Below are 14,769 nucleotides of genomic sequence, written 5' to 3'. Positions count from 1 at the left end.
CAGCGCTCTGTGGGGCAGTGTTGGGTTTTGATCCACTCTCGGCTTTCATGCACTGTTTCTCAGAAGGCCTTCCTTCCCAGTCTAGCAGAGTCTGGAAGCGCGACTGCAGCGGTTCTCAACCTGTGGGTCGCGACCCCTTTGGGGGTCGAACAACCCGTTCACAGGGGTCACTTAAGACCACCGGAAAATACATCTTTCCGATGGTCTTAGGAACTGAGACACCGCTCCTAACAGGACTGGCTTCGTCTGATTCCCCAGCCCTGGAGCAGGGGTGATTTCCAGCTTCTTCCGTGACTCATGGACAGGGATGGACTTGTCAGGGAACAGGAATTCTGTTACTGGAAAAGGATTACCTGGATGGTTCAAATGACGGAGGTGCTCGGCTGCTGACTGGAAGGCTGGTTGGAGTCCACACAGAGGCAGCTCGGAAGAAAGACCTGGCTACCTACTTGCAAACTGTCAGCCACTGAAGACTGTCTGGACCCGTGAGTGAGAGTTGGCTGACAGCAGCTAGTGTGACTGGGAGGAGACAGAGGAGGGGTGCGCTGGGGTAGGGAAGTGGCTTTGGTTGAGGGGTCTCCAGTGGGAACAATGAAACGAGCCTTGAAGGGTCTAAAGAAGAGCAGGGGTCGATTGCCGGTGGAGCTCAGGGACGTCCTTTGTGCTCACAGAGACAGTCGGCGTCCTCTTGGGCTTTGATAAAAGCATGTCCTCACAAGTTCCCTAGCGTTTGTGCAGTCCTTCACAGCTTCCAGTTTGTTGCCACATTGTTCAGAAGGAGGCTGATTTTTACACTTAAATTAGGTTGCTTAAAAAAAACAAAAAACCAACCAACTACTTTTTCTCCCCTTCCCCTCTCCCAGCCACACTGCTTTGTTCAAAGAAAATGCTCCTTTCGGGGCCTGCCAGAACTTTGCATGCTAGGTACAGACCCAGGAGAATAGGCAATGAGGGTCCTGAGGGGAACCCCAGGCCCCAGAGTGCATCAGGAGAGAAGGAGGGCCGGTGCTGGGTGTCCAGAAGGTGCTCTGATTGAAGTGGCAGAAGGCCAAGTAGTCAGACACGTGGAGTCCACCTCAAGTGGAACATACTTTTACAAACAGAAATGACTCCTAGAAGCTGTTTCTTTTGCCACCGGCATGCCAGATATCAGAACCAGCTGGGCAGCTAGACCTGTGATGGTCTCCAAGTGTGGTGGTTAAAACTCTAACAGGTTCAAAAGCAAAGAGCACGGGAACCTGTCAGAAAGCACAAGGACAAAGTATCATCGTCCCAACGGGTACAATAAAAACACTGAAAACCAAGCTCACTGCCATTGAGTCAATGCCAATTCCTATACGACAGGGTAGACGTGCCCATGTACATTTCTGAGACTGTAATTCTCTACAGGAGTAGAAAGTCCTCGCTTTCTCCTGAGGAGCAGTTGGTGGTTTCGAACCTTATGGGTAGCAGCCCAACACATCACCACTGCACCCCCAGGGCATCTACGTATACAAATCCATTTGGTTGTTGCTGTTAGGTACCATTGAGTCAGTTCCCATCTGTAGAGAACCTATCCACAGCAGAGCACAACACTGCCCAGTCCTGTGGTAGCTTTATAGTCTGTTGTCAATTTGAGACTTAAGAGTCAAGGGGCGGTGTTTAGCCTGTCAGTCAGATTGCAGCTTGATGACCTCATTTGGAGGTGCTAAAGAGATAAAATAGCTCGCTGCAGGGAGGATACAGACACAGGACACAGACTCACTCTCTGGGAAACATTGCGGCTGACAACATACATGGAGCTTTGCTAGTGCCCTGAGCTGGAGGAGCCACGTGGAGACCCCTGCCAGCGCTGAGATACTTACAACACCACTGGATCCACAAGACTTCCCACCTACTAGCCTGTGATCTTCTTGCATTCAGCATCATTGTGTGTGTTTTGTGAGTCTGAAGAGGACTTAATAGATTGGTATGGGACATATGGGCTAATATCAGACTTATGGACTTGATCTGAACTGGGCTGGGAAGTTTTTTGTTGTTGTTGTTTCCCAGGGGAAAGCGTGAACACAACCCCCCACTCTCGTAAATTGTGCAGTTGAGTTTCCCACATTTGGGGAAATCACAGGGGTTTGCACATTCGGAGTGCAATGGATCAGCCTCGCCCTGGGAAAACCACCTTCGTGATCATGGTGTCTCCCCTGCCAGGTAAGTATTGGGATGTTTTCTTAATGTACAATTACTCTTTAAGTAAAGCTCTTTCTTACACACATATGAGTCTCCCTGGATTTCTTAGTCTACCAGGACGAACCCATGCCCCTCCTCACAATTGTTCCACACTTGAGCCCACTCTTGCGGTCACCGCGTCAATCCATCTCCTTAAAGACTTTTATCTTTGTTGATGCCCTTCCACCTTACCAAACATGATGGTCCTCTCCAGGAATGGGTCTCTCTGGACAATATGCCCAATGTATGCAAGGAAAACATACGTAGTGCTTCCAAGCTAGATCAGTTTGTCCTTTTACTAGTCCGTGGTACTTTCAATATTATCTCCAGCACCACAATTCCAATACAATGATTCTTCTTCAGTCTTCTTTATCTAATAGCCAACTTCCACGCGCATGTAAGGCAATTGAGAATATCTTGGCTTGGGTCAGGTGCACCTTAGTCCTCAAAGCACCATCTTTGTTTTTCAATAGTCTCAAAAGGTCTTGTGCAGCAGATTGACCTAACGCAATGCCTCACCTGCTTTCGTGACTGCTGCTTCCAAGCACACAGGTAAGACAATGTTCTTGACAACTTCAACCTTTCCTCCATTGCTCATGATGGGACCTACGGGTCCAGTTGCAATGATTTGGGTTGTAATCCATACCGAGAACGGAAATCCTTGATCTTCATCAGCAAGTGCTTCATGTCCTCCTCCCTTTCAGCAAGCGCGTTTGTGTCGTTCATGTATCTCAGGTTGTTAAAAGTCCAATCTGGATGTCACATTCTTTTTCATATCATCCAGCTTTGGGGGTCTGCTCAGCACACAGACTGAGCAAATATGATGAAAGGACATAATTCTGCTGTACACCTTTCCTGATTTTGAACCACGCAGTAGTCCCTTGTTCTAGTAGCACAACGGCTCCCTGATCCGGGTACAAATTCTACATAAACACAGTGAAATGTTTCAGAATTCCCATTCTCCCGAAGGTTATCCACGGTTCACGATGGCTCAACCACACAGTCGAAGGCTTTGGCGTAGTCTATAAAACGCAAGTAAGCAGCTTTCTGGTAGTCTCTGCTTTGTGCCAAGATCTGTCTGACATCAGCAATGATGTCACTTGTTCCACTGCCTCTTGACTCTGGCTTGGACCTCTGGAAGTCTCCTGTCAATGTACTGCTCTAAAGGTTAAGCAGAACCTTGCTGTGTGTGCTATTAATGATATTGTTCTATTTGTTTGAGCATTCGGTTGGGTCACCATTCTTTGGAATGGGCACAAACACAGACGGGTCTCTTCCAGTCTATTGGACAAGTAGCTAGTTTCCAGATTCCCTGGCATAGACGAGTGAGTGCTTCCAGTGCTTCTTCAGCTTGCTGAAACATTTCAATGGGAATTCCACCAATTCCTGGAGCCCTGTTTTGCAGTTCAAACATTAAGCACCATTGGTTCTTGCTCATATGCTACCTGCTGACATGGTGGAATGTCAACTAGTTCTTTTTGGTCCAATGACTACTTATCCTTTCCATCTTCTCTGGGTGCTTTGTGCATCGTTCGATATTTTCCCAATAGGATCTTACAATATTGCAACTCAAGGCTTGAGTTTTCTTCTTGAGTTCTTTCATTTTCAGAAGCACTGAGTGTGTTCTTCCCTTATGAATCCATTGTGTTAAGACAAATAACCGGGAAGAAAGGCTTTCCCCCAACAATCCCAAATGAAGACATACCAAAACACGCTCTTCAAAGCCATCAATGAAATGTAATTTTAAACAGGAAGGTACACGGTCTTTATTAGATGATACATTTTAAAGGTGAAGGCTTTTTAAAGCAATAATCTGAAGGTGGGTGAAGGCGTTCACAGACATGCAGTCCTCGATGGGTGGGGAAGTATGCTGGTTTTTCATGAGCGTAATGTGATGATTTGTTTCAAAAGCTTTCTGAATATGCACGCCCTTTGACTCAGCAAGTCCGTATTTGAGAATTAGTTTACAAAATTGTAAAGAGTTAGAAAGTTTTACGTAGAGAAGCAATTTCTGAAGCTTTATTAGCAAACATTTGAACACACATTTCTAAGAATTTAGAAATTAGCTGAAAGCACTTTGGAAAGTCTTATTTGCTGTTGGGCAAGCAGTAGACTGTTAACTGCAAGTTCAGTGGTTCAGAAGCCACCAGCCTTTGAAGACGGGCTCCGGTAAACATTTACAGCGGCATCACAAAGCCTGCAAAGAGTCAGACTGACTCGATGACAGGGAACACCATGAGTCAAATTGAGTCAATGCTGACAGGTATAACGTCACAGGAAATGCTTAGCACACACCCAGGATTATTAGCAGTGCATTGGAAGAAAGGCCTGGCAATCTACTCTCCCAAAACTCAACCAGTGAAAACTCGATGGAGCAGTTTTACACAGACATACACGGGGTGCCCTGAGTCCAAATCGAGGCCACATGTGGTGAGACCTGGATGATTCTGCTAGGAGGCATCCTGGAGGCCTGCCAAGAGAAGGTGGCATCTGAGCGTGGCTCTAGACTTGAAGCAACTCCCTGGGCCTCCCTCCCTCCCTCCGGTCAGCTTCATCTATTTTCCATCCCAGGGTGACCTCATCGGCGCATGGACTATCTTTGCTCCGGCCTCTCACCAGGACTCTGTCTCCCTGCCCCTCCCTGCGCCTCTTTGTCCATTCCCAGTTGTCCTATTTCGGGTGTTTAATTACAGCCCTGCTATGCAGACAATGACGATGTCATCATTCCCCAAAGATGAATTGCGTCTGCTTGATCTTTTGTCCAGAGCAGAAAAACGACCAGACCCTCCAGGTCGTGGGGACGATTTCCCGGGTGGCGCGGTCACCATGCACATGCCTCTCCCCACAGCCCTGCAGCGCCCAACCTGTTCTGAGTGGGGCATTCCAGCACTTGAAGCATGGCTCTTAGATCCGAACGCTTTATTTAGAAGCACCCTTAAAACTGTTTGTTTTGTTTCTTTCTTTCTTTCAGGACAGGAATGGGAGTTTTTTCCAGTAAAATGGGAGTGAAACTGATGCCTTTGCAAACAGGGCTGTTGTCTTCATTGAGCTCACAGGCAAAGGGCCCAGCGGCCCGCCCTCCAAAGGTCTCTGACAGGGTGTGGGACCTGGGGGTCGGCCCCGGGGCCACTGGCTCCAAAGGGGACAAAGAGCACTATCAATTGAAAATAAATCACCAAACGACAAAAGTCGTTCCTGTTTTCAGACAACTGTAGGTAGGGTGATAGTCTGTGTGTGCACGTGTGCGTATATTCCACATGTGGTGGGCTATGAGTGAGTTTTAGGATATTCGGTATGACCTTCTACGTAACCGAAAGATGGCCAGTTCCAGCCCACTCGGCCACTCCGTGGAGGAAGAGGCGGCGCTTCTCCTCTGCCTTGGTGGGTCACTGTGAGCTGAAATGGACTTAGCAGTCATGGATTGGGTTTCTTAGTTCATCACGATGGGAGCAGGTGTCTTCTCTCCTTAGGAGCTGCTGGTAGGCTCGAACCACTGACCTTTCAGCCGGTAGCTGAGTATTTAACCATTACGCCACCAAGACCCCTTTATGTATCACACGAAAGGACAATATTAAGGAGGCATGTCTAACTTGTGAAGGTTTTGCTTTGTTTAGTTTTTATCAATTTTATTGGCATGTATTTCACGTGGCATACAATTCAGCAGTTCAGTCACATTAGAAAGAGTTGTACAATCATCACCACCATCAATTTTAAAACGTTTGCTTCTTTCATGTAGACTTTGTGATTAGCTCCCCCTGTCCCCGTAACCTCTCCGGCTATGTCCCTAAGAAGCCTTTCATTCAGTTACTGTCTGTAGATTGACCAATCCTGCATTTCCTGCACAGAAAAAAAAGTACACCCCCTAAAAAAAGCTGGTGGAGATTTTGAATGGCTCTCTTAGATGTGGGGTTCCCACCTTCACTCAGCTCCAAGCAGAAAACCTTGGTGAGGCGGTGGGAGAAGCTGTCACCCCTCCACCATAAATCCGGAGAGTTCCAACTTTACCGGCAAGAGGAAGATTTCAAGAATTAAAATGATGAAAACGTATAAAATCTTTCCAAGCAGACGGTAATTGCAGTCATCATCCCCTTTGTTATAGAAGCTACTGTATTATGGGTGACCTTGACTTCCATTATGTACTGTTACCCTTAGCTGGGGATCTATAACTCAGGGGGGGCTGTTCATTATCTTGCCACCAGTGCCGGCTGGAGCGGGGCTTTCTGGATGGGGGAGTTCCACATTGATCGACAGGGAGCCCCTCGGCCACTTGATGGCTGTTATCAACAATTAGGGTTCAACAGCCCACTGTCAAAGCCAGGAGATTATCCTCTCCTCGGTTCCCAGACCATCTCAAACTTTTCTCATTGCTGTGACCTCCAGCTGTGAGTCACCCCACTTGTCACACCAAACCGTTCACATAGACAATTCAAGCCCTCTCCATCAGCGGCACTCCCTGCGTGGACGCTGCTGGTCAGAGTTGCATACATATAAAAGACACTTGCTTTCCAGGCTTTCCCCTAGGGGGTGATTTTTCCCTAAATTATGGCGTACTCCGTGAAATTATGTAGGTCCAGCTTTTTTTTTTATCACGAGAATCGAAAACCTTAATTAAGGCTACATCCAATCCAACAACGTGAGCTGAGTGTGCCAAGCTTGGGGACGTGGAAGAGCGGCGGGTGCCACACAAAGAAGAGATGGGACACAATCATCCGTGGGCTATAGCCATCAGATGAAAGAAGGGCGTTTCATCTGCCATCTTGTGCTTAAAAGGGCTTGCCCCGGCTGACTCGTCAGCATCCGTTGGAAATTGTATCCTTCGATTTCAATCTTCAGTTACAGCCAAGGAACTATTCCGAGAAGTTCTCAGCAGTCATGACTAACCCCAAAGCCAAATTTCCATTTGCCCCCCTAATGCCCTAATTGAATTTAGGGGCTCGGTTATGTTTTGCATAGGCATCCACCCCACATCAATGGCACGCATTCAAAAGAAGTCGTATGGAGTGGATCAGATAAATATGGGCCGCAAATGTGCTGATTTAGCCCAGCTTGTAAAACAAAACAATTTACGTATACAATTTAAGCATTCTTTCTAGTTTTTCACAAACCACATCCCTTGGGTGTATAATTGAGATTTCCTTGCCACCCAGAAGATAGCAAGATAGTCCGCTAGGCTTTGTTCCTCTTCTGTGTGAGGGCCGGGCTGTGGAGCTGGGAGCCGCTGCTCACAGCCAGCGGTGAGCAGCGGCCGGCCGCTCGGATCACTGCTGTCAGGTGCTGGGCTGGGCCAGCGACGCTAGGGAGCAGGCTGACACAGGGATTACTGATGTGTGCAGATGCCGTCTGGACAGGCAGCTGCCCCGGCCTGAGGTGCTGTCTCTTTCTTGATCAGGATTCTCTATCCTGCCACAAGGGTGGCAGAAAAAAGAGGCTGAAATAAACCGAGGGAAAGACAGCACATTTCATGATCTGAGGACCCTCCCAGCTTAGGTCAAATTGCTCTGAGGAGCAGGGAACCCATGGAATCTATAGAGCCTTAAACAACAGAACCTGAAACCAGATACCCAAACCCACTGCCATCAAGTGGAGACTAGCTCACAGCGACCCTAGAGGATAGGGTGTAACGGCTCCTGTGGGCTTCTAAGACTGCACCTCTCACCTCTCTCCTGAGGATTGCTGGGTGGATTCGAATGCCTGACCTTCTGGTTAGCAGCCTAAACCTTAGCTTACTTCGCTACGAGGGCTCCGTAGCAAACAGAGGAAGCAGAGTTTTACTACCTTGATTCTTCCACCGTGGTGCAAATGGTTAATGCCCTTCAACTGAAAGATCAGTGGTTTGGGTCCACCGAGAGGTGCCTCAGAAGCAAGACCTGGTGACCCCCGTCTGAAAAATCAGCCACTGAAAACCCCACGGAGCACAATTTTCCACCCCAAGTCAGGATCAACCCACAGCCACTGTCCTGGTTTTCTCCCCTGGCTGAGTGAGGCTGTGGTCTCTAGAGGAGTTGATGTCCACTCCAGTTATCCGGGAGCCTGGACCTAGTCCTAACTGATATGAGTAACCGCAGGAGCCAACCAAACTCACTGCCATTCAGTCCATACTGACTCAGAGAGACCCTGTAAGACAGAGTGGAACTGCCTCTATGGGTTCCCAAGACTGCAACTCTTTATGGGACTAGAAAGCCTCATCTTTCTCCCGAGGAGCACCTGGTGGATTTGAACTGCTGACCTTGTGAGTCACAGCCCCATGTGTAACCACTCCACCATCAGGACTCCTTGCACAGGAAGCAGCTCATCCTAATTGCTCATCAGGAAGAAGGGAAAAGAGAAGGATAGAACTTGAGGAATATTAAACTCCAGTGACCACCAAAACACTCGCCCTGTGCGCCACTGGGCTACTGCCTAGACCTCTGCATTTGAGAGAGCCGAGGGCAAGAGGAAACACACGCAATTGAGCCCAGCACAGGAGAAGGAAGAATGGAAGGAGAAAGAATTAGGTCGAGGAGCGAATGAGATTTCATTTCGTGTGCATCTTCTGACGTACAGGAGCCTAATCTGAGGCAAAGATGACATTTGAAAGCATTTTGTTCTTTTTGGCTTGTGGCTGCCTGTTTGTTTTCATTATTCCCTGCATTGATGTCCCTGAAGACAATGAATCGGGAGCAGCGAACGAGTGTGTGAACCACAGACAAAGAGGCTTGCTGTAAACATACCTCATACAGTCCGGGGACCGTCAGACCTGAGTCGGAACAGAGCTAAAAGTTGTCGAAGTCGGTAACCTTTATAATTTGAAATGGCATCATTTGGAGGTAATTGAGTCTTTTTCTCCCCCGCCCTTCTCCTTTTAGTCAAATTAAACTTATTGATTAGAGCCCATTAGTATGTAATGGATTGTTAATTTGACTCTTTTTACAAATCATATTTATCTGCACTAATAAAATATTTGGATTTAATATTCGCATGTCACATTTATGGTGATGTTGATTGAGGGCCTGGCCATTTGTAGTGGAAGCAGCTGCCTGGTCCTTTCTTCACACCAGGGAAAATGCACGATTATAGCTCCAGGGGCTCTTCTAAAGGTGACAAGACTTTAAGGAACATGTCAGGAAAGGAGAGAGGGAGCCCTTTGGTTTTGGGTTTCTATTTTCTGCAAACTGGAGAGGCGCCCAGATGGTCTCTGCAGAGGCCTCTCAGAGATAGCCAGAGTCAGGGCACCTCACTGGTATCGGAGCTAGGTAACTGGGGCTCAAGGTCCCTGGAGTAAGATTCAATTTAGGGGGAAATTGTGCTTCTTGTACTGATTTCTCTTATTAAGGATAATAGACCCCAAAAAGAGAGCAGCTCCTGACTGGCAGAGACGCTTCGTAAGCAGTTTCTTAAAGGAAGAAGGTGAACAAGTTTTCTAGGTGCAATCCCACCGAGCTTAACAGCACCCACGCCTTCTGTGAAAGAGGACATCACGTGATCTGAACGTAGTGCGAACACCGACTGGATTACAGGTTACAGGTGGTCCCCGAGGCATGAACATCCAACTTACATTCAACTCATAGTTACAAACCAGTCCCTGAAAAGCCTACTACATTAAAAACCCAAGGCACATACAATGGCTTGCTTTAACAAATGGGTGCTACTTTGCGATACATATCCAAATACTACAATTATTATGACTGTGCTATCGAGTACGTTACAAAGATATTTTAATGCATCTGGAAATGTTTATCTGTCACATCAAAATACACTAATTGATACTATTTAATACTAAGACAAACAATTGACTAACTGCTATCCGGTAAGTGTGTCTAACGTCCAGTTCGCATGCAGACTAGACTTACAGACAGACTTAGGAACCAAACTTGTTCCTAACCCAGGGGCTAGCCGTGCTTATTACGGGACCATTATCCACTTGTCAGCACAACCACTTTGTCGTTGCGTGGGAGAAGCTGTTGCCTGTGCTGCATCCAGTTACATTGGTATGCTCTGTTCTATGACTGGGGCTTCAGAACTCTGCTGTAACTTTATGGGTCATGGACACAGAAGTGGCCACACTTCGCCCAAACTTCCATTGTGTGGTGCACCCCGGTATTTCAAATAGACATGAACCGAATGCTGCATGAGACACGGCTTCTGAGAACGCAGTCCCCAAAGGCTGCGTTATTATTTGAGTGCCCAGCTCCCTGAGCGGCCCTGGTGGTGACAATGAGAATTTTACAACATGACGATATGAACACACACCCATTAGAATGGGACCCTTATGGGTGTCAGCTGTTTTTATCCTGCTCACTCCTTAAACAGGGTGCTACCTCTACTGTTCGTTTGTTAGAACTGTATTTGCCAAGACTAGCAATGCGGGTTATTTTTCTTTCTAAAAAATTAACTTTTATGCCTACCCTAGTGTTAATGCGCATGGTTTGTGCAGGTATGTTTTATTTGTGTAAGCCACCTTCTGAGAAGCAGGCAGGATATGCATTTTAAATAAATAAAAATAAATACAGGCTTTCCTCGATCCCGGCTAAATCCCATCACAAAGAAACCGGCACCACCAGAATTCCTTTGTTTCTCCTGGGGTTGTCCTATCAATATTGTATAAAGGAAGCAGGTCATTGGCCAGGCTTCGAAAGGCTTTTTGTTTTTCTAGAGGTTTAGGGCGATAGTTGTTTTAACGGGTGCCACTTCTTTTAAAACAAATACCTCCTCTTTTGTGTGTGTGTGTGTGTGTGTGTGTGTGTGAGACAGACAACAACAAGAGCCTGAGCTATGATGGTATTTCATCCCCTAGCTCTGCAGACAAAGAGCTGGGTCGTCAACATTAATGACTGAGCGTGATTGGAACAACTTTTTTTTTACAGCCAGCTTCTAGCAGAAACTATACCCTGCCTATTGTCGAGTGGTTCTACGCAGCTCAGGAAATTTCCATTTGTCACCTAACAGCCATGTGTCAGAGGCAAGATGCCTGGAACACAAATTGAGAATCTTCCGTTATCTTCTGAGGATGTTCTGAAATGACCTAATTTTCTAAGCAGTGGCTTTTCTCTGAAGGAGCCCTGTTGGCACCACAGTCAAAGGCTCGGGTGCTAACCCAAACAGTCAAGGACTTGGCTCCCCAGCTGCTCCCCCGGGAGATTCGGCAGCCTGCTTCCATGCAGATTCCAGCCCTGGAAGCTCCTGGACCACTCTACTCTGCTTTGAACGCTCATTTGCGTGGGAATGAACGCGATCTCAGTGTTTTCATTGTTCATGTTATGGTTGTTTGTTTGGTAAACTTCCTTAAAAATAAAACAGGTTTTCTTGGTAGTATTTATCTCTAAGAAACCAAACCCTCTAAGAAATCAAATCCTAGATATAAGCCTGTGCTGAGTGGGACACAGCGAGGGAGCGGACTCTGGCCCGGATCCAGCAGGAGCATGGTCTCAGAAGCCATCAAAGAGCCCAGCGAATAGCAGACAGCTCCCCGCTTGCTGCTCATGTTCCAGGGGCGAGAGTTGTACACAGTGCTACATCTCTGATTCAACTGCCACATCGTAGAAGACGGGGAATCGAGTCCATTTATTCAGTTCTCTATTAACAAAATAAGTCATTCGGTCATGACGTGGTGAAGCTGGACTTTAGAATCTCCCTGGCCATCTTGACCAAGTTACTGCAAACTCTGGCTCCACCCTTTTATCATATCAGGATGGGATCTGATGACATTTGCGGGATGAATGGAACGTCAGGGCGATTTTGTGCTTTTTGACTGTTGTAGGAACTGAGCAAAATGGCAAAAACATTTATAAAGACGCATAATGCCCATATCCGCAGTAAACTCGCTCCCTCTGGCAGCGATGTCATATAAACCAGAGGGTATTTGGTCACAGCAACGTCTAAGAACTCTTCAGAGGCTTAAATACCACGAGACAGAAATATTTTGAATCGTTAAGAGAACTTGACTTTGAACGTTGCCTAAGCATCTGTGAGGTTGGATAGCTGGGACTTGTTTCCCTCTTTGGGGATTTGAATGCGCTCGGCTCGGGCTGCTGCAAGCCAGCCAGCCTGGGTGCTTAATGGTATATCATAAAGGATTTAACTTAATTCCACCATAATTAATTAATTCTCACAGTGACACTGTTTTCATTATAGATTGAATGACGTCACCTTGGCCAAGTTTCAGGAATCCAGAACTCAAAGTTGCCCCGGACGCGAGAGAAATTACGAGGGGAAGATGATTCTGCTGTGTCTATGTGGGCCCAACATGGCTAGCAGCAGAGATTAATGTGAGGAGGGAGACAAAACGAAAGCTCCTAAGACAAGTGAGGACTTTGGATCCACATCCCCTTAACCCGTCTTGAGGAACATTTAGCTGACAACACACAAACCCAAGAAGCAGAGCCCCCTGCGCGTCTCTTTACTGGCACCAGCCCTGACTCTGTGGTAAGTGCTGAGATTCATCTGCAATACCAGTGCCTCACTCAGACCCCAGTCTTCACCAGCTGAGGAAAGGAGGGGTGGGTGCAGAACTATTTCTGCTGCCTTCTCCAGGACTGTGTTTGATTTCCATTTGGATTTGTTTATTTTGTGGAATTAGAGGGCTTGTGCATCCTATTTTTATAGGCTTGTATTGTTACCCCAGGAATGTTTGGGCAGATGCAAAATTAGAAACAAATTTTGAGTGTTCTCCAGTGCCCTTCAGGGCCCGAGAGGACAGGAACAAAGCATCGTGGTTTGTCATCAGAGCGCCAGGAAGCCACAAGGAAACGGAGCTTAGAAACCAAATTGTTCAAAATGGGAACAAAATGAAAAACGGACAGCAGATGCTCCCAGTCTGGCTGTGTAAGCCTCGGGAGGTGGGGTGGGGCGGGGGGACCACCAGTGATGCTAATTGGTCTCCAACAATGGCTCAGCCCTGAGAGCTGGAGAGCCAGCCCCTGGCCCCTTCCCATGCTCTTCTAGAAACATCTTTCCAGGATTTGGAATTGATCATTGGAGACATGAGGATCCATTTGGCCTAATTGGCCAGCCTCTCTGGGGTCAGAGGTGTCAACCAGCATGTCTGTAGATGTGCAGATGGTTCCTACTGCCATCAGTAAAGTTGAAAAACAGACATTGGAATCACTTTTGTTTGTTTGTTTGTTTGATTGTTTGTTTTCAGATTATGGAGAAGAGCTGGTTGTCAGTGCTCCGAGTGTTGAAATGAGAAATGTTATGCCGATCTTTTAGAAGTGCCTCTCATACTAATAGAGCAGGAATAACGTCAAACTCAATTATCTGGGCCAACTTCAGGCTGGCAATCAGTCCAGTTACCAAGTCAGGAGCCCTGGTGGTGCAGTGGGTTAGGTGGTAGACCACTAACTGCAAAGTTAGCAATTTCAAACTGCAAGTCTCTGTGTGGGAGATAAAAGAGGCTTCCAACTCCCATAGAGATTAACAGTCTGAGAAATCCACAACGGCGCTCTGCCCTGTCCTGTACGGCCACTGTGAGTTGAAATAGACTCAGGGCACTGAGTTCGGATTTGTTGTTGTTGCTTGTTGCATGTTTTGGTTTTCAGAAAAATAGAAGGAGCCCTGGTGATGGGCCAGTGTAGTGAACTGTGAAATACGAGTGGATCAGTGACTCAAACCTGCTAGCTGAGCCACGGGAGGAAGTTGAGGTTGTTGACTCCCATTGTGTTAGGCTGGGTACTTTAGAGAAACAAATCCACAGAAATTCATATGTATAAGAGAGAGTTTACATAAAGGTTAAATGAACATCAAGAAAACAGCTCAACCCAGTGCTGCCCAGGCTCACAAGTCCAGCATTAACTCATATGTCCAATACCAATCCACAAAGTCCTCCTCCATCTCACAAAACAGACACAATGATGCCGACTGCAGGAGGAAAGCCGAGTCAGTGCACGTGTAAGCATCTCAGCGCTGGCAGGGGTCTCCACATGGCTGCTCCAGCACCCAGGGCTGCATCAGGGTAGGTCCATGCGGCTTCTCCTCAGGGATGTCTTGCAGGAAGTGAGCCTTGCCAGCTGAAGCAGGGAACTGGCTAAGGCAGCTGCACCTTGGTCCAACCATCAGAAAGCAAGAGACCCGAGAACTAGAAAGGTGAGGATCTCTGAGCCATTTATCTCTCTGCCCTTCAATTAACTCCACATGTGTTTATCGGCCAGGTTGGCACAATAAACTAACTACCTAACCCATAAAGTCTCAGAATCCTGAAAGGCAATTCTAGTCTGCCCTATATGTAGAGTCACTGTGAGCTGGACTTAACCCCATGTCAGTGAGTTTGGGCTTGTTTTTGAGTAGCAGTTGTTGATGTTAGCTGTCCTGGAGTTAGTTCTGACCGACAGCAACCCTATGCAAACAGCATGAAATACTGACTGGCCCTGCATGGCCTCCACATGGTTCCTGTGCCTGAGCCCATTGCTGCAGCCACTGTGTCCATCCATCTCCTGGAGGGCCTGCCTCTTCTTCACTGCCCCTCCGCTTTACCAAGCCTGGTGTCCTTCTTCAGGGACTGGTCTCTCCTGACCACACGTCCAAAGTAAGTGAGATGAAGTCTTACCATTGTTGCCTCTAAGGAGCATTCTGCCTTTACTTCTTCCCAGACAG

At 47.2% G+C, this 14,769-nt stretch overlaps 1 protein-coding gene and 1 non-coding gene across 2 annotated transcripts in view; both read right to left on the bottom strand.

Moving 5' to 3' along the window:
* Positions 1-2,028: 2,028 nt before the first annotated feature.
* LOC142432909 (U1 spliceosomal RNA) lies at positions 2,029-2,192 on the bottom strand. The gene has a single exon (XR_012780999.1). It is a non-coding gene; the product is annotated as a U1 spliceosomal RNA (small nuclear RNA).
* Positions 2,193-7,368: 5,176 nt separating this feature from the next.
* IRX6 (iroquois homeobox 6) overlaps positions 7,369-14,769 on the bottom strand; it is a 48,670-nt gene continuing 41,269 nt past the window's right edge. Inside the window, exon 6 of the mRNA XM_075536699.1 lies at positions 7,369-7,481. Coding sequence (XP_075392814.1) covers positions 7,369-7,481 — 113 coding nt within the window. The remainder of the gene's footprint in view (positions 7,482-14,769) is intronic.

This window comes from Tenrec ecaudatus, chromosome 18 (assembly GCF_050624435.1).
Source record: "Tenrec ecaudatus isolate mTenEca1 chromosome 18, mTenEca1.hap1, whole genome shotgun sequence".
Classification (NCBI taxonomy): Eukaryota; Metazoa; Chordata; class Mammalia; order Afrosoricida; family Tenrecidae; genus Tenrec; species Tenrec ecaudatus.
Note: the sequence above shows the minus strand (reverse complement) of the source record. Positions and strands in the feature narration are given on the sequence as shown.